Raw genomic sequence first — 18,464 nt, 5'->3', positions numbered from 1 at the left:
AGCATGAACCACATGCCCTCTTGCCAGGACTGTATCCTGAACAGAATATGCTGAAAAATGACTGCTAATACATAGTGGCTTCTGGTGTAAACAGGACAGATTGTGGTAACGGCAGTACAGTGCTGTAAACAAGCTGCTTTCTGCAAATATTCTCTCTGCTTCTTCTTACCAGCTTGACACTGATAATCATTATACAAATATGTGTACAAATATTGGCTGCAGTTATCATGATCCTTTCTCTTTTTCATGGTTATTAGCTTTAAAACATGCTTAAGTATGAAACCTGAGCAAAAAAATTTCATTTGCTTGCTCTTTTTTAATCTCCTTTTGGGATCTCAAGAACAGCACTACAGCAATTCAAAGTATTCATTCTAAGTTGAACAGGAAAAGGATGTCTATTTCTGTTTATTCTGGAGTGTTGAGTGGTCATATTTATATGATCTTTAAGTAGAATCATAGAATATCCTGAGTTAGAAGGAACCCACAAGGATCATCGAGCCTAACTCCTGGCTCTGCACAGAGCAAGCACCAAAATCACACCATGACAACAAGTAACAGTATAAGGATCATGAAAGAAAAACTGTCAGTATCTCCCTCAGTATGGAAATTACTTTAAAGAAATACATAGACCTCTCTTTTTAGGTCAAAACCATGATTTAAAATTAGATGTATATGTTCAATTACTTTTGCACTTTAGCATATTTACAATCTTCAGTTTTAGTGTAACTCCTGCTGTTTTGTGGGAAGCATGGAGAGTATGGTGAGCCACTACTTGACTCCAGCGTGGCATTCTCCTTCTTGATTCATAGGTCACATTTTAAATACTCCTTGTAACAGAGCTGATTGCTGTAGCAGAGTCCTCCCTCTTTCCGGGGGTTTCCAGTGCTCCTGGAGTTTCAAGCAGTTGAACACCCTAATGGGGGATATGTAGAGTTTCTTGCATAGTAGGATCTCTCCTGGATGTCCTTTATGACAAACAGAAAGAGTTCATTTGAGCTGGGAGCCCTGGTGTTTGAGAAGTGAATTTGCTGTTTAATTAGTGTTATACCAGTATGTTTGTATTGTGAACTGTAACAGAGGTAAGGCATTTGAAGTCTTTAAAGCTGTATTTGCCTTAGTGTAGTATTTTTTGTCTTTAATAATAATCTTCTCCCCTTTGATTTATCTTCTAAAATAAAATCAGGTTGCGTGACTTAGAGGGTATTAACAAATCTCTGAAGTATTATAAAGATACCTACAATTCTTTGGACACTTGGATTCAACAAGTGGAAGATACTCAGCGAAAGATTCAAGAAATACATCCTGAAAATAGCAAAGCATTGGCTAAGCAATTGAACCAGCACAAGGTATGAAACGGATGTCATTGTGTTAACCACTGTGGTAAGCACTGACCAAAGAATTACAATATCAATGATCTCAATACTGTTTATTAATATGAGTGGCTTATATCCATCAGCCCTTACTGTAAAGTTCCAAATAATCACCAGATTTTATGATTTTGTGTTTCTGGTGCAGCCATGAATATATGACAATTGTCACTGTTTTATAGACCAGATTGTTTGGTCCTCAAGTGTGCAAGAACATCAAAACCTTAAAACTTCTGGACTTGCCTTACCTCATAATTTCATATTCTATTCAGTGCTGCTTTTTTATTTATGGATGTAGAAATATTTTCCTGGAAGCAGGGCTAAACTCAACATCTGTCTTCTGCAAGAAGGAAATGCAGTATAAATAGACAGGATAATAAATTATATACATGAAATGATATATTCCTGACTTTAAGTTCATTCACCAACTATTAACTTGGCAGGTTTTTTCACTACTTCTGTACTGTAAATCTGATAAAGCTGAGGACATAGGCTTGAGCATAATTACTTGTACACATATGGATAGGAGCATAGATAGATAGATAAAGTAGATGTAGATGTTAACAAACCACCTATTTATGTTAGATAATGTTCGATAAAGTAGACGTTAATTATAATTGTAATAAAAATAACTTTTTAAGATGAAAATATACATTCATATTTTACAGATGCTGGTTTCTGAGATTGAAATGAAACAAAGCAAAATAGATGAATGCCAGAAATATTCAGAACAATACTCAGCTGCTGTGAAGGTAACAATAACATTATACTTAGAGTCCTCTCTTTTAGTGTCAGTATCATGTGTAATGCCAATGATTTTGTGTATTTTCTCTTGTACAGGACTATGAGTTGCAGACCATGACCTACAGAGCTATGGTTGACTCCCAACAAAAATCTCCAGTAAAGCGCCGAAGAATTCAAAGCTCATCAGATTTCATTATTCAAGAGGTAAATGGGTTTCTTATGACAGGAAAGTGTGAGTCTGCTTAAAACAGATTAAAAAAAATAATTCCGTTTTGGATTTATTAATGATTAAATATGGTAATCCAAGAAAGACTGGGTTTTTTCTCTATAGATACACAATATAACAAATATTCTCTTGTTCCTTATGCTGCATTTTGGTAGAAAGACAGTATAATGCAGCTGATTAAAAAAACTCACCCAAATTCTAAAAAGCTGTATGAGAACTGTGCCTCAGTAAAACCGTTTAGAACTACCTCTGGACTGGATCTTGATCACAGTAAATAAGAAGTTCATCTTGACCACAGTAAAACCTACTAGATCTGTACACTTCGACAGATTCTAAGGCAAGTCAGCCTCATTTGAGTGAGAAAGATAAATCTGTCTCCTTGCTACCTGTTAGAGGGAGGAACTGTGACAAGCATGGCTTTCTCCTCTTGAAACCTTTTCTTACAGGGGGAAGAATCAAGTGACTGTGAAGTCAAAACATTGTCATCTGTTTCTTCTTCTTAAGGATCTGCTCGTAGATCCTTAGGATATATTTGTTCAAGTGCACCTTGTTGACAGCATTGAATTTTGGAATCAAAATTAGAACTTTGAATTCTGCAATCATGATTTTGAAACCAAAATCAGGATAGGTTCTAGAGCAGTGTGTATTACTCCTTTCAAGCTTAGTGGGAGTGTTTACCTCTATGACACCTACCCTCCCCCTTTGTTTCTCTACAGTTCATGGATCTACGGACTCGGTACACTGCCTTAGTGACCTTGATGACCCAATACATTAAGTTTGCAGGTGATTCTTTGAAGAGACTGGAAGAGGAAGAGGTAGGTCATTCTCTGGTAGTCAACTAAGCAAAAAGAATATCTAGGCAAACAAAGAGCAATATACCTGTTGGAATAATTAACAAAGTTACTAGCAGATGTGGAAAACTAAATTTTCTTATGTAGTGCACATTGTACAGGAAAGTAGTGTAACATTGCCAACACTTTTATCATTCAGATAAGCAAAATCCTGTACCATCCATACATTCTACCAGTTCTTCCACCTAGAATGATTATATGATCTTTTGAATTCTGATGAAGATGTCGTTTAAATTGAAATACTAATACTTTCAATTTTAATACCCTAGGGCTTGATCTTTTGGATAAAAGCAGACATTAGGAAGGCTATGTATACATATTTTTAATATTCCATAGTATACATTCTGGTCCACTTAATAACCAACAAGTTCTTTTAACAGGGAGATGAGATGCACTCTTGACTAATTTCTGAAGTTAATTTGATCTGTTCAGTTGTTTTTTTTCCTTCTGCCTTTCTACTGTATTGATTCCTTGGGGTCAAACAGCATTTCATTTATGCTTAGAATTGGATCTTACTATCAAGAGTAGGTTATTGAAATTAGGCAGACAAATTACTCAAAATATGTGCTTGCTGCAAAGCAAACCTTCCGAAATGTTTAGATAGAAAAAACCCCCAACCTTCTAAATTTTTCACTTTCTTTTGAAAAGTGTCTCTCAGAAAGAGATTATTTCGTCATTCTTAAGGACTACATTGTTTTAGTATAAATTGGATAAAATTAGAGAATACTACCATGGGGGTATAAATTTTATTGTTAAAAGAAAAAAAAAACAGGTCTTAAATGAATGTTATATAATTCTGGTGCTGATTTTGTCTTTATTGGGTTTTCTTGCTATTGAATACCTCTGAACCAACACTAATGTCAGCATGTATCTTTGGGCATCATCAAGTGGTGGAGCAAACTGATGGAAATACATAATGTTTGTTGATAAGTAGCCATTTTGAGGATTTAGTATGACTAATAACGATAATGGCATCAAAGATAATAAAGTCAGTCAAAGAAAAAGGATCAAGAAATCTGTGAATGTCGATAATCTTCATGTTCTTCAAGAACAAGTGGAATCTTTCAAAATGTTTAGAGTATCAGTCTGCTCTGAGTCTCCAGGATTGTTTTTTTTTTTTAAATCAAGTACCCCTCCATCTTCCTTCCTCCTCTGCGTCCTGTCAGCTTTCTAAATCTTTGGTAGATAAAGACATCTTTATTTGAAGATAACCTAAGCAGGTTTCCAGTCTCAAAAGAATATAATGTTTTTGTTTTTTTTTCTCTTTAATTAGGGTAGCAAATCAGAAAAAGAATGATCTTTTTCAAAAGAGGAATGAGGTTTTTTTTTTCTTTAGGGAAGAAAAATTCTTCACAGACCTCTGAAGTCTGTGATTCTTCTAAGATTTTCTTTTATGCCAGTTTTTCTTCCTAACTCTCAGAAATGACATTAAGAAAACAGAAAATAAGGGAAAAATAAGATACTTTCCATCATATCTCAGTTTAACCCATGTGCTGTCATGCTCAGAGTTTACCAGAAGAGAATCAACTCCAACAGCCTGTGAAGTCAGCTGAACTCTTTCAACATTTGGGATGTAATGAAGATCTTGAATTGAGAGAAGAAAAGAAACCTAATGAAAGCATGATGGATGTAGAATATTTGCAAAACCAGAACTCTTCCAGTAAACCTGAATACCCAGAAAATAAACTGGAAATGAACAGAAGAAAATTAAATGTAGACAGTTACGATAAAATCAAAAGTGATAGAACATTTAAACAACTTCTGAATGTCAGTGGTCAAGAAAGCAGCATTAGTGGCAACAGAGACAGTAAGCTACATACAGAGTGGGAGAGTTTAATGGGTTTTGGTAACCAAAGTAAACAAGAAAAAAATGGCAGAAAAGATTGTTTTGTTTCAAGTGAAATCTGTGTGAGTCTGAACAATGGTCCTGGTGAAATGTTAAATGAACAAATTGCTAATGGAGAGAGACAGAAAACAGAAGGGAAATCAAAGAAGTTGCCTAAAGTGGAAATGATACACAAAACCACAGGAAGAAAAAATTCAAGAAGGGCAGGGAGTGATGTTTCAACAAAGGAAGAATGTGAGATGCAATCAGAAACTGATTTTGCGCTAACAAGAAAGAAAGCTCAAGTAACTCCAAAAACTGCAGAGCAGGCCCTGGATATCAGCCCTTACAAAGAGCAACATTTTTCACAGAGAACTCATTTTCAATGCCAGTGTAAAGAGCATTGCTTTACAGAAAGAAAAAGCCGTAATACTTTAAAATCTGAAGACAGAGAGTTTCAAGTGTGTGGTGAAAAAGGCGATTCTCTTTCACGTGCAACAGATGCAACATCTTTAGAGAAAGTTGCATCCTCTTTCAGAGAGCTGACAGTGCACAAAGGAAGTGAGAAAACAAAGTTACATTTGCAATCTATGAGCAATCCAGGTGCTTATTGCAGTGTTGAAAGGAATATTGACAAACTGCAGGAAGCATCTCTGGATAAAGATTACTTCCTAGTAGAAAATGAAATCCTAGAAAAATCAAATTTAAATTCAAATAAAGCCAAGAATACAGAGCAAGAAATTTTGGCTCTTTCTATAGGAAATGTTTCAGAGAGTCACTGTGCAGCAAAAGTCTCTGAATCCTATCCATTAGATTTTCAAGTATCACCAGTGCAGAATGATCAACATTTAGGTACAGAATTGTTAGGAAATGCTGGTGATTTAAATGAAAATTTAGGTGTCTCAGGAATTTTTTCTGGGGGAGAGGATTATTTTCCATTATTGGAACATGAACTAACAAAAAAGCTTTTAGGTCACTATGAGAAAATAAGTATGAAGAAAATACCGCTGGGTAACACTTATGGTTTGGACAACATAAATAGAAGTGGGAAGAAGCAGAGTGGAGAAGACAGGCTAGAACAAGGTCAGAAATGCAAAGATTTATTGCTAGTTTCAGAAGTAGACAATAGAGATGAGGGTAATAGCACAAAGGTCCCTCTAAAAACCACTGAACTCCAGAAAATATTCAGTGAAAAAGTAGGCATAAAAGCCTCATTTGAAAAAAAAGAAAAGCAAAAAAAGAGAGAGAAAGATAATGAAGAGAAAAGGAGCACAACTATTATTAAGGTACCAGAGTTTTTATGCAATGCAAATGAAAGAGTTAATCTAAGAATGATTCTAAATCAATGCAAATCAACATTTGAATCACAAAATATGTCAAGGTCAAGTGATTTAAGATTGATTGAACATAATTTAAACAATGAATATGCTAATCATGTATCAATTACTGTACATTTTGAAATGCTTAAGATTTACAAGTTCTTCGAAATTGGTCTTTATTTTATGTTAATATTTGCCATCCTTTTCTCCACCCAGCTGATGCTCAGCATGTTGACTAGAAAAATGAAATCTAAGAAGGTGCAGTTTGTTACTGTATCTATATTTTTAGGTCTCTTTTTCAAGCACAATACATTAGATTTTTGTGTTTATGTGAGTATAAAAGATCTTAAAACAAATCAATTTACATACTTTGTTTCTGTTGAGGACTGTTCAAAATTATAATTCAGGGAAATATGGAGAGGAACTGAAGAAGCTGCCTTTGCATTAGCCTTTTAAGAAAGGTCTCAGATATCATATGAAAAATCAAGTAAATTTGGTAAATTTTAAGTAACCCAATGGTTTGTTTGAAAACGTTGCTGTTGTTACCCTTCATGCCCTGTTTATATGATCATAGGAATATAGGTGTGTTCTTACTTCATGTTAGCTCACATTTGGTAACTTAGCCCACAACAGTGCTAATGAAGACAAGGTATGTATAGTTTCAACCATATTATTACTGGTGATTACACTTCTTGCTTAAAAGACTTGCTCTGGATCTGCCAATATATGGAGGCTACCAGCCAACTGGTTTTCATTAGGGTTTTCCTAATTACCATGTTTACACTGCAGAGCAGCTGTGTTCTTACTAGTCCCCAGCTGGGTCAGTGGGGGCACTGGGACTGGGGAGCACACCATGGAGCACAGATGTACAGGGGTTTGGATACTGCTCTTTCTGGAGCTGCTGCATCTTGGCTCTAAGATACTGTTTCTTTTCTTGGAGGGGATTTCCATACTTTTCTTGTGTCATTTATGCTTGCAAGCTTAAATCCTTGTTTCAGCTTCTGCTGAACTGATTGAGAAATGGTAGGCAACTTTCTCCTTGCGAGTTCTTGCACACTGTATTTGGGTCATTGTTTGCTCTGCCTATTTGTTTGGAGAGAAAGCCAAAGTGAGCTGTTTGGTGCTGCTTTCTGCTAAGAGGCATCTGACTGAAGTGAGAAGCTTCAGGATTTCTTCGCTTTGTGGATGTCTTTGTCAAGGGTTTCATATGCAGCTAATGGTAATTTCCTGAAGCCTTCAAGAGAAGGTGATGGTGGTGGGAACTGCTCATCCTGCTTATTGGACATACCATGTATGCATGAGTAAGTATTTTCCCTTCTGCTTTTCTAAGAGCCTAATACATTCCATATGCTGTATTACAAAAAGTGCATTCCAACTTATCTTATTCTTTTACAGATTTTAAAGAGTAAGGAAGCATCCGCACGTCAGGCATATTCAGATCTAATGGCACAGCAAAATAACACAGCTGATGAGAATAAAAAACTCATGGGAAAGGTAAAAACACTTGAGGAGATGTTGGAGAATATGAAGAAACAAAAAAACCAAGTGGAACAGGAGCTCCCTAAAGTGAGAGAAGCTGCAGAAAAAGAGCGGAAGAAGCAGCAAAAGGAGATGGAAGAGATCTGTCTTCAGAAGACCAAAGCTGAGCAAGAGGCAAAGCAGTGTCGTATAGATCTAGAAAGCATTGAGAGAGAGAAAGCAGATGCAGAGCAGGAGCTGGAATGTGTAAGGCAGTTTATTTTTCAGGCAGAGACTCAAAGAAGTATATTGGAAGAAAACCTCCGTGCTTTTCGAAATCAAATAGAAGAAAGCACTTTTACCAGAAGAAACCTTGAAGAGCTTCTAAGAAGAAAAGATACTAATCTTCATGATTTAGAGAAACAAAAAAAAACATTGATGCAGGAACTGAAGAAAAAAACAGATGGAGAAGAGAAACTTATGAAGCTCATCAAGCAAATGGAACAAGATCTTGACTTTAAAGGGAACCTCTCAGAAATAAAACTCGAAGAAAGAGAAACAACTGAATCCAGAAGGAAGGTTGTTGAAGGCATATACTCTGTAACTAGAGAAACTTCCCTGCCAACTTTCACAGCTGGGCAAGGCAGCCAGTGTAGGATTGACTCTGAAATTACAAGTTTCCAGAGGAAACTAGAAGCCAAAAAAGTAGAAGAGCTTAAACAAAAGATAGATGAGTTGACCCTTGCTAACAAAAAAGCCGATAAAACTATTAAAGACCTGAAATATGAACTGAATGAAATTGAGCTTCAAAAATCATCAACAGAAGAAAAGTCTCGTTTATTAAAAGAGAAACTAGATAAAGTCAACAGTGAACTTAAATGCCTAAAAATTAAGTTGGAGGAAAAAGACCAAGTAGAGCAGGGGTATTTGCAACAGTTGAAAGAACTGGACAGGCAGCTACAGAGAACTGCAGGTAAAGCCGAAGAGGTGATGCAAGAAAATATGGAACTTAAAAAACTTAAGATGAACTATCAGGAGGACCTGAAGTCTGTTCAGCAAGAAAAGACACAGCTAAAAAGAGAAATAGAGGAATTAACGAGATCACAGACAAAAACTGAAATCACTATCAAAAATTTAAATTCACAAATCAGTTCCCTTCAAAAAGAGAAGCTGGCAGCTGAACACAGAACACAGTCATGTAAAGGAGAAGCAAATAATCTTCAAGACCAATATAAGAAAATTAAAGAACAGTTGCTTCAAAAAACAAAAGTAGAGAAAGAAAACCAGCATGAAATTCAGATGCTGAAGAGTGAATTAACCAAAAGCAATCAGGTGTCAGAAACATTGAAAAAACAGATAGAAGATCTTAATAAATGGAACACTGAAACAAAACTACTGATGAAGCAAATTCAATCTGAATCAGAGAAGATGACTTTGGAAAAAGAAAATATTCAGAGGAAAAATGATGCTTTGAAAGCCCTAGCAGATGGTTTCAAAGAACAATTGCGCACAACAAATGAACAATTGCACAAACAAACAATAATTGAGCAAGAATTTATATGTAAAATCAAAAGCCTAGAAGTTGATCTTGCAAAAACAAAAGACTTAGCTAGTGACTATAAACAAAAATGTGATAAACAAAATGCTTCCACCCTTAGCTTTGACCGGGAGGTTAAAAATTTAAATGCTCAGATGAATGCTCTAACTGTGGAAAACAGAATGAGTGAGCAGAAGATGGCACTACAACAAGCTCATATACAAGAACTAAGTAACAAATTAAAAAAATTGCAGGACGAACTCCATCAGAAGACTCTAGATGAACAGATGGCACGCAAGAAGATGATTCTATTTCAGGAAGAATCTATTAAGTTTAAACATTCTGCAGAGGAATTTAGGAAAAAAGTTGAAAAATTACTGGAATCCCATAGCATCACAGAAAAGGACATATCTGGTATAAAACTGGAATGTGTTGCTCTTCAGCAAGAAAAGCATATGGCTGAGGAAAACATCATGTTGTACAAGAGGCAAATGGAAGATCTGCAAGAAAGGCTCAAAAAATGCCATGAACAGCTACAGCAAGGGAAGCAGGCTGAGATGGACTATCACCAGAAGTGCAGGAAACTCGAGGAAGAATTGGAAGCGCAGAAGCGCATGGTTGAGAGCTTGAAACAGAAGATGGACCTGCAGGTCAGGGAGAGTGAACATAGGTTTCTTTCATTTCAGAATGAAGTTCAGCAAAATAATAAGCTCCAAGATGCAGGATTTAAATTGAGCTGTGAGAGAAGAGGGAATGATTTCAATTACCTGAGTGAGACTGCAGCTAAAGAATTTGAACAGCTTCCTCCACGTACCTCACCTTTGTTAAGGCAGAAACAGGAAAGATCAGGTTTTAAATCTGATCAAATAGAAGAAAATACATTGTATGTGAGTGCTGATGACACAATACCAAGAGAGGTGCAGTTTCAGCTGTCAAGCATAAACCAATCATTAGAAGATTCAAGTTCCCAGTCTTTTACAGAGTTTGTTTCGCAGACGAGTACACAGTTCCAGATAACTTTTGATAAACCAAGCCAAATCTCTGGAACATCTGAAAGGGACACACTGAGAAACAGGAGCCTACACAGTTCCAGACAAACCATTAGACATGGAGAAGACACAAAACATGAATTAGGATTGGTAAAACTGCATCCCTTGGAGGTACAAACTACATTTTGTGAGGGTTTGCCTTCCTAACGGTGCCTTTTACTAGTTCATTTGGTTGGTCGGTTTTGGTTATGCTTTATTACTATTCTGTTTAGTATTATGTTCCTATCTTGGTGAAGGGAACCACTTCTGTCTTACTTAACACAAAAAGCTTTATATTAGACCTTACTACCGGGATTGTTAATGTCTAAGAAAGATTATTTTAAAAATCTGTATTGAAAATAGGAACTCACATACACTGTTGTATCTTTATTGATCAAAGTAAGTTTTGTTTAACAGCAGTAAGCTCATATAGTTACAAACATCAGTTACTGATGTTTAGTCTAGTCATATTCCTGTTATTGAATAAATATTTGAAATGGCAAATGCACTTCAAAACTCAAGCTATTTATATCTCTGCTCGTCAATCCTAGTAGCAGTTCTCCTTTCTGACTTGCATTCGAGTTCTTTCTTTGGTTTCTCTGGTGGTGGATTTAGGAGTGAATTATGTGTACAGCATAGTCTGCAGTTGTATTTCTCACTGTGACAAAAACTTCCTATTTACAGATAGTGAAGAACAAGCACTATGACATGCATGTTGAAGTCACAACATTAAACCAGGAAAATGACAAGACTTTTGGTAATGAAGAAAGAATGTTTCAGGGATACAAAACTTCAGAAGGGTTTAGGAAAGAAGACTTTGCAAAGATGAGCTCTTTCTTAGGAGAAGAGGTTTTGAGAACTGTTGATGATTCTACTCAGCTGGAATATTTTACAGAGGAATATGATGCTATTAAATTTCAAGGTCTCCGACATGATGTAACTGCCAGGCAGTTGACTGAAGTTAAACTTTTAGACAGGCTCACTGTTGAGCAGCTCATTTCAGGGCAGAAAACTGTTGATGAGGTTCAGAAAAGTCTTGAAAAATTTTTAACTAAACCTACAGCTATAGCTGGGCTGTACCTTGAATCCAGCAAAGAGATACTCTCTTTTGCTTTAGCAGCAAAGAGAAAAATCATGGGAAAAGCACTGGCCTTAGCATTTTTAGAGGCCCAAGCAGCTACTGGTTTCATTATTGATCCCACAACAGGTCAGAAATTCTCTGTTGATGATTCAGTTGTTAGAGGGCTTGCAGACAGTGAATTCAAGAGTAGACTGCTTGAGGCAGAGAAAGCTGTTCTGGGTTATTGCTGTTCTGGCAAAGTGCTGTCTGTATTTCAGGCTGTGGAAGCTCAACTTTTAGAAAGACAAAAAGGTAAAAATATCCTTGAGGCTCAAATTGCATGTGGGGGGGTTATTGATCCTGTAAGAAGTGTTCGTGTACCTTCAGAAGCTGCTGTGCAGCTTGGCTTGCTTAATAACACAATTTTAAAATTTTTGCATGAACCTTCAAGTAATGCAAAATGTTTTCACAATCCAAATAACAGGAAAGCTATGTACTACTGTGATTTGCTGAAAATGTGTTTGTTCAGTGTAAGCAGTAAATGCTTTCTGCTTCCAGTTGGCGAAAGGAAAATAAGCAGCCCATCAGCAGAGAAAAGTCATAAAACTTCTGTAATAAATGTTGACACAGGAACTGAAATGACTTCATATGAGGCTTATAAAAAAAATTACATTGATAAAGCTACATATCTTGAGCTTTCGAAACAGGAATTTGATTGGAAGGAGTCTACGTGTTTTGACTCTGATGGAAATTCTTTTCTTTTGCTTACAGATCTTAAAACGGGTGTACAGTTTAATATTGAGGAGACCTTAAATCAGGGTAGAATTGACAGAGCATTAGTCAACAAATATAAGGAGGGCCTCATCACAATTAATGAGTTTGGCGATATTTTAGTTAGCAGTTCACAGCCAAATAAAGACTTAAACAGTCCTATTGCAGGGTTCTGGCTTTCTGAAACCAATGAAAGAATTCCAGTCTTGAAAGCCTCACGCAAAAATTTGGTAGACAGAGTTACTGCCCTCCGATGTCTTGAAGCTCAGGTTAGTACAGGAGGTGTAATTGATCCATTTACAGGGAAAAAGTACAGTGTTTCAGAGGCTTTGCAAAGGGAGTTAATTGATGATGGTTGTGCCAAGCAAATCCAGCAGTGTGAGCTGATCTTTACTGGGATCATTCATCCTGTAAGGAACACTGTCATGTCAGCTGTTGAAGCTGTGCATTTAAGTGCCATAGACAAAGAAATGGGGATGCGCTGCCTGGAGTATCAGTACTTGACCGGTGGCTTGATAGATCCAAAGTCTCACTCCAGATTAACAATGGAAGATGCAATTAAGAATGGTGTTATTGATGCTATCACAGCTACAAAGATGAAGGATGAAAAATTGCACAGTAAAGTTTTAACATGCCCCAAAACTAAGAAGAAGATAACCTACAAAGAAGCTTTAGATAGAGCTGTTTTTGATTGCCACACTGGGCTGCGGTTGTTAGAAGCAGCTCAGCCCATGAAAACAGGAATTTCCAGTCTTTACTATAATTCATAGTGGACAAAAGATATTAATACTCATTTTGGGCTATGCATTAAAATCTGTTAAAGTTAAAGAAAATACCTGTGATGGCCTTTATGAAAAATCATAAGTGGTGTTTCCTAGCATTGATTAGTTGCTGTAAAACTAATTGCTATGAACAACTAATTAGCATAAACCACTAAAACCGGAATTAGATATTACTTATTGCAAAACTGAAATTTACAGAGAGGCAGATTCATAATTTCAAAATGCAATCTATGTGTTCAGTCTTTTCCTGAAGGCCTTGTCTGTCATTACTTTACATGTAGGTAGTGTAAATGAGAAATTATAATGAAATTGATGAAGTTCAAAGTAGGTAGACTTAGGTGAGACAAGAATCATATTCCTACAATAAGTTGAGAGGGATTGATCATTTTGTGAGTATTTCATGTGTAGTATTTCATGTGACCCGTTACTTAAATTAAAATTACAAATCAGTCTGCAGATACCATTTGTTTTACAAGACTGGCAATAAAATATGCAAGAATTAAATCTGCAGTGCAGTAAGCACACATGCATCAGTACTTTTTCTCACACTGATATTTCATTAATTTTAAGGGGCTGCTTACACCAGAAAGTTGTGTTTCCTGTCCTGAGTTTTTCTCTTATTTCATAGTATTTTTTTTCTTAGAATTATTTTCTGCTCTAATAGGCAAAGGAATTACAATTACACATCAAATTTTTAAAAATTCCATTGAAATAAAATGTTTTCATTTTTACTTACGGTACATGGAAGGGCTTAAGCAGGTTTTCTCAGTATTGATAAGTGTCCACCTATCAGATTGCACTTATATGAAAAGGAGTATGTTTTGCTGTGCAGAAAAGGATTAAATGTCTGAGTATTTTACTTTTATTTTTTATTGTTTCTGTAGACATAAAAGCAATGTATTTGTCCTAATTGTAATTTGGTAATCTATGTGCAAAATAACATGCAAAATAATGTGCAAAATACTGTTATGTTATACTGGTTGTACATATCCTTATCTGAGGGTAATGCAAAGGCAGCAATTCAAAGATACTTTATATACAAATGCTTTTTAGATTTTTATCTGCTGAGTAATGGCTGGGAAGCTATGCTTTTTCTTGCTATCAATCATTTTATAATGATTGTATGTGTGTATGAATAAGCACATTTATCATAATTAAAAATCACTTGAGGCATTCTTTTGTTATTGTTTATAATTATGTGGCATTTTTGTTCCTACATCAAAGTGTCATAGTAATGCATGTGGTAGTAAATAAAAAAGAAATAATTTAATGTTTATGTGGTGGTGATAATAATGGCATTGTGATAGAATTGTGATTCTACAGACATTAATGTTACATATTTCAACAATTTACATTTACATGTTTCTTTACAATTCATGGCACTCATCAGAAATCAATGGAAGAGGAAAAGAAGGAACATGTTGAGAAAGCTGGGGATTTACTGAAATGGGTGTCAAACCTCAGCAAGACACTCAGTAAAGAAGAAGGAGAAAAGGCTGAAAAGACAGATTTACCTAAGCAGCAGGTACACAGATGTCTTTTGATAAAGCACCACTTCCTCTTTTTAGGTTTTTGCATTGATTAAAATGCCAAAATAATCCATAAATACATTTTCCCCCCCTACAAATCACCATCCATATTTTCCTCATGACATAATTTCACATTTGGTTGTGAGTAGACAGTTGGGTAAATAAACATCAATGTTTAGGGACACAAGCATGTTACTCAAGAATAAGCTCCCACTGCTTTTTCCAGACTCCTACCATGTGCCATGTTCTGACACTGCAAAATACCAGTTTAGAGAAACTGGACCCTGCACACCATATGTCAGCCTTTGTAGAGGGAGAGTGCATCCTATCAGGACAGCATTTTGGGCACCAGGAAGGAGAAAGTTGGTAGGACGGGCCTGAGGGCCAAGTTTCTATTTATTTGCTTTTGAAAAATTAATCTGAGTGGTCCTCTTAAGGTATAGTCAAAACTGCTGTCCTAGGAAGTACAGCCGATGTTGACTGAGGCCTCTTTGTTATCACACTAGTCCGGATGCTGTTGGAGTGGCCCGTCTTGTTGCCTTTGTATTTAACAGGACATTGTCACTGTGTGCAGTTGTATCTCAGACCATAAATTTCCATCTGTGAAGTTTCATGTCATTTCTAGGGCCTTCTCTGCTGGGTTTGCCCCATGAAATAGATTAGTTACACCTAAAAAGTTTCAGTAGGTGAAGGCTTACCTGCACACTGAGCAGCAGAGGGACAGAGCAGTGTCTTGTCCACATCCCTCAGTGCACTGCTGGATCTGTTATCATGCAAATGTGATTTTGGCGCTCTTGGCATCCTGTTCCTATGTTTTTATTTTGGTGATGCTTTCTGGTGCCAGAGCCACTGGACCAACACGTGCATAAGTCCAGCTTGCTGTTGGGAAAGTGGCAGTTCTGATGACCACTGTTCCGGCATGTAGCTTGTTCAGAGTGGACCAGTGCTAGCTCTGAGTCTGTTCCTGTATCTACAGGAGGAAGTAAGCTTGCACTGATTTGAACATATTGATTGGTAAATTGCTAGTAGTTAAAATCAGGATTTGCAAAAGCATTCAGTGCTGGTCCTCTTCTGCCCTTGTTAATGACTGCACTGCAAACCTTTATCAGTGCTGGGCCAGCTCTCAACTCCTTAGGATATCTCAGCTTGCCACAGCAACTGTGGGTATCATCTCCTCTATCCAGCCTGAGCCTCCAATGAGTAACCTGTGAGTTGGCTGTCTGGGCTTCCTGTGGGAGATGGGTGTTTGCTGAGTGTCTTTGCTTCCCATCAGAAATGGCCTGGTGAGGTGGCTGCACCTTTCAGAGGTGCCTGGATTTGTGTCTCCACTGAATAGCAATGATACCTTGTAATACCAATGATAAGTTGTGTAGAAACATGTAGAAACTGGTGATTTCATAGCTAAATACATTGTCAGCTGAAATACATTTCACACAGAGGATAGGGGTTGCTGTGGAGTGTAGCCAGGTACTGGGAAGAAAAGCTATGCCAGTAGTGACAGGGTGCACACAGCAGCCACAGTGACACTGGTTCCCTGAGTAAAGTGGATTTTGTGACCCCATCTGCTGCTTCAGCCTGCTCACCTCATCTTCTTGCATAGTGCATCCAGTGGTTCTCTTGGTTCCTGTGCAAGCAGTACAAGTGATGAGATTGTGGCTTGCTGGTGGTCATTGCAAAGGGAGATTTTTTGGGCCTTTTGGTACGATGCAGAGAAGGGCAGGCTGGTTGTGTCCAGACCCAGGGGAATGAAAGGCCCAAACACCTTGCTTGAGACCTAGCACCTATGTTGAAAACATCTCCAGCTTGCAGAACTCCTTTTTGATAATTTGCCTTTATGAGTGCTTTTCTTTGGTGAGACTGCAGGGAGATTTTCAGGAAAGTTAGAAGATGAAATTCCCAGACGTTCCTCTACCAGAACAAGTTCTTCAGTATGGGGGATGGCGCAGAACTGATACTGTGGAAAATATTAATTAATAATTCATTTTTTCCTATGTCTCTCTTATTGCATTTGTCTCTGTTACTGAATTTCATGAAGGTTTGTGGTCTTCTGATATGTTTTTTCAAAAATTTTTTATCTCTCATTTTGAACATGACTATCATACCCAATCTTTATAAAGCTGCTATAAACTGTGCCAACTATAATAAGTGATTTTAAATGATTGGTTAATTTCCCATCAAATAGCATTTTGAAATATTGTATTTGTTTTGCCCAATAGTTTTCTAAAGACAGCTTGCTTAATCAAAAGACATATAGCAATGACTTACTCATATGTAAATGATGCAATTACAATAAATAATACTGCTCTACCAATAGCCAGAATTTTTAAAAAAATCAAGCTCTTTTATTATTGAGATTAGTCCCAGATACAAATAAGGTTTTGTTTGTTTGTTTGTTTTGTTTATTTATGTACATTATTAAGTCTTGAACACAGGTTATTTATTTTTCAGATTTCCCTTCATGAAATGTCAACCAAGAAAGAACAAATAGCTGAAGCTCTGCAGACTACTCAGTCATTTTTAGCTAAGCACAGTGACAAGTATGCCATTTTTTTATTTTTCAAATAATGTAAATTAATTGAATCAATACATACTGTTTGCTTAGAAAAAAATAATATCCTTATAGATCTAATTGCATGTCACATACAGTTTGGGAGTTTTCTGTCTTCTCATTTGGTGAAGCTTGATGCAATTTTGTTAATTTCAAGAATTTGACTTGCTTTGTATACCTCTGGTCTTCTTAAAATTATTAGATATTTAAATTTCATTTGAAATCAGAATAATTAACAAATTTATAGTAAATGAATACTTGAACTCCCTATCACAAGATTGTTTCATCTGTGTCTTAAAACAGACAGTTAAATTTACAAAATTGCTGAGATATCTCATGACCATGACTCCTTGATGGTTATGTTACCTGTTTTGCCTGGCAATCAGTAGACAAAGACCAGTGCAAAGGTTAAATGCTTCTTTTCCTGAATAACTGCAATCAGGTTTTAGCTTTTTTGAACATCTTGGTAATTAGGCTGTATTTTTTCCAGACTACTTGTACTAATTTTTGCTCCCCATTTTTAAGTAAAGGTAGGCAGATCACTCTCAACAAGTTACAAATTACCCAGAGATCTACTCCTTCAATTTTTTTTTTTTTTTTCATAATAGAATGACAGATGAAGAGAGACATGAAATGGAAAAGCAAGTTAGATCCCTCCAGGAAAGCTACAGCTTGTTATCCAACGAAGCTTTGAAGCAGCTGCAGGAAGCACATCTAGGTGATGAAAAGATGGAAGAAAAGGTAACAAGATTCGAACACAGATTTCAGTTTCTCTTGAGATTTCTTGCCTGATTTTCAAACCACACATGATCAGCAAAAGAAGAAGCTGCAATTAACAGTGTGTGGAAGGAACTAGATATTTAATTGACTGAAGGTGTTGTGTATTTGCTATGAAATATTGTATGTGACCTTACCTGTGCACATGAGCATTCTATTCATCAGACTTCTTTTGAAGAGTCTTAATAATGTGTGCCTTGCATGACGAAAGATAAGCAAACCATTCATCTCTTAACTCTTCTCTTAAAAGCCATTCTTTGACTGCTAGATAAGTCTGTGTTTCTGCTGCAAAAATGACACCGTAAAATATCATGTTAATCTCTCCCATATATCACTCAGAAATGTCCTAGAAGTGATCTGCTTTCAGGTTTTTTAAAATATTTTCTGGGTATGAAAATGGGAAGACATAATTTTCTCTGAGACACTATGAATATATTTGTTAATGGATATTAGTCTTAAATATGGAGTGAGTATTCTCGTGTACATACAGAGGCAGAATCTGTGTAATGAGTTGAAATAATGTTGTCAAACTGACTTCATGCTTTCCATGCAAACTAAATGCAATATTTGGTACTGGAGTATCTGATTCCATATTGTTGAGTGTATATACAGAAATGCTGTATGCTGTAAACATGAATAGCA

General features: G+C 36.4%; 1 protein-coding gene across 10 annotated transcripts in view; it reads left to right on the top strand.

Annotated features, from left to right (window-relative positions):
* Window positions 1-18,464, top strand: part of DST (dystonin) — a 273,488-nt gene that overhangs the window by 143,962 nt on the left and 111,062 nt on the right. For all 10 annotated transcript variants that reach the window (XM_041477345.1, XM_041477347.1, XM_041477354.1 and 7 more), the window contains 7 exons: window positions 1,184-1,346; window positions 2,036-2,119; window positions 2,208-2,315; window positions 3,054-3,152; window positions 14,359-14,493; window positions 16,946-17,034; window positions 17,654-17,786. In XM_041477345.1, coding sequence (XP_041333279.1) covers window positions 1,184-1,346; window positions 2,036-2,119; window positions 2,208-2,315; window positions 3,054-3,152; window positions 14,359-14,493; window positions 16,946-17,034; window positions 17,654-17,786 — 811 coding nt within the window. The remainder of the gene's footprint in view (window positions 1-1,183; window positions 1,347-2,035; window positions 2,120-2,207; window positions 2,316-3,053; window positions 3,153-14,358; window positions 14,494-16,945; window positions 17,035-17,653; window positions 17,787-18,464) is intronic.

The sequence above is a fragment of the Pyrgilauda ruficollis genome, unplaced genomic scaffold (genome assembly GCF_017590135.1).
Source record: "Pyrgilauda ruficollis isolate IOZ18807 unplaced genomic scaffold, ASM1759013v1 scaffold40, whole genome shotgun sequence".
Lineage (NCBI taxonomy): Eukaryota > Metazoa > Chordata > Aves > Passeriformes > Passeridae > Pyrgilauda > Pyrgilauda ruficollis.
This window is presented reverse-complemented; position numbering and strand designations above follow the sequence as displayed.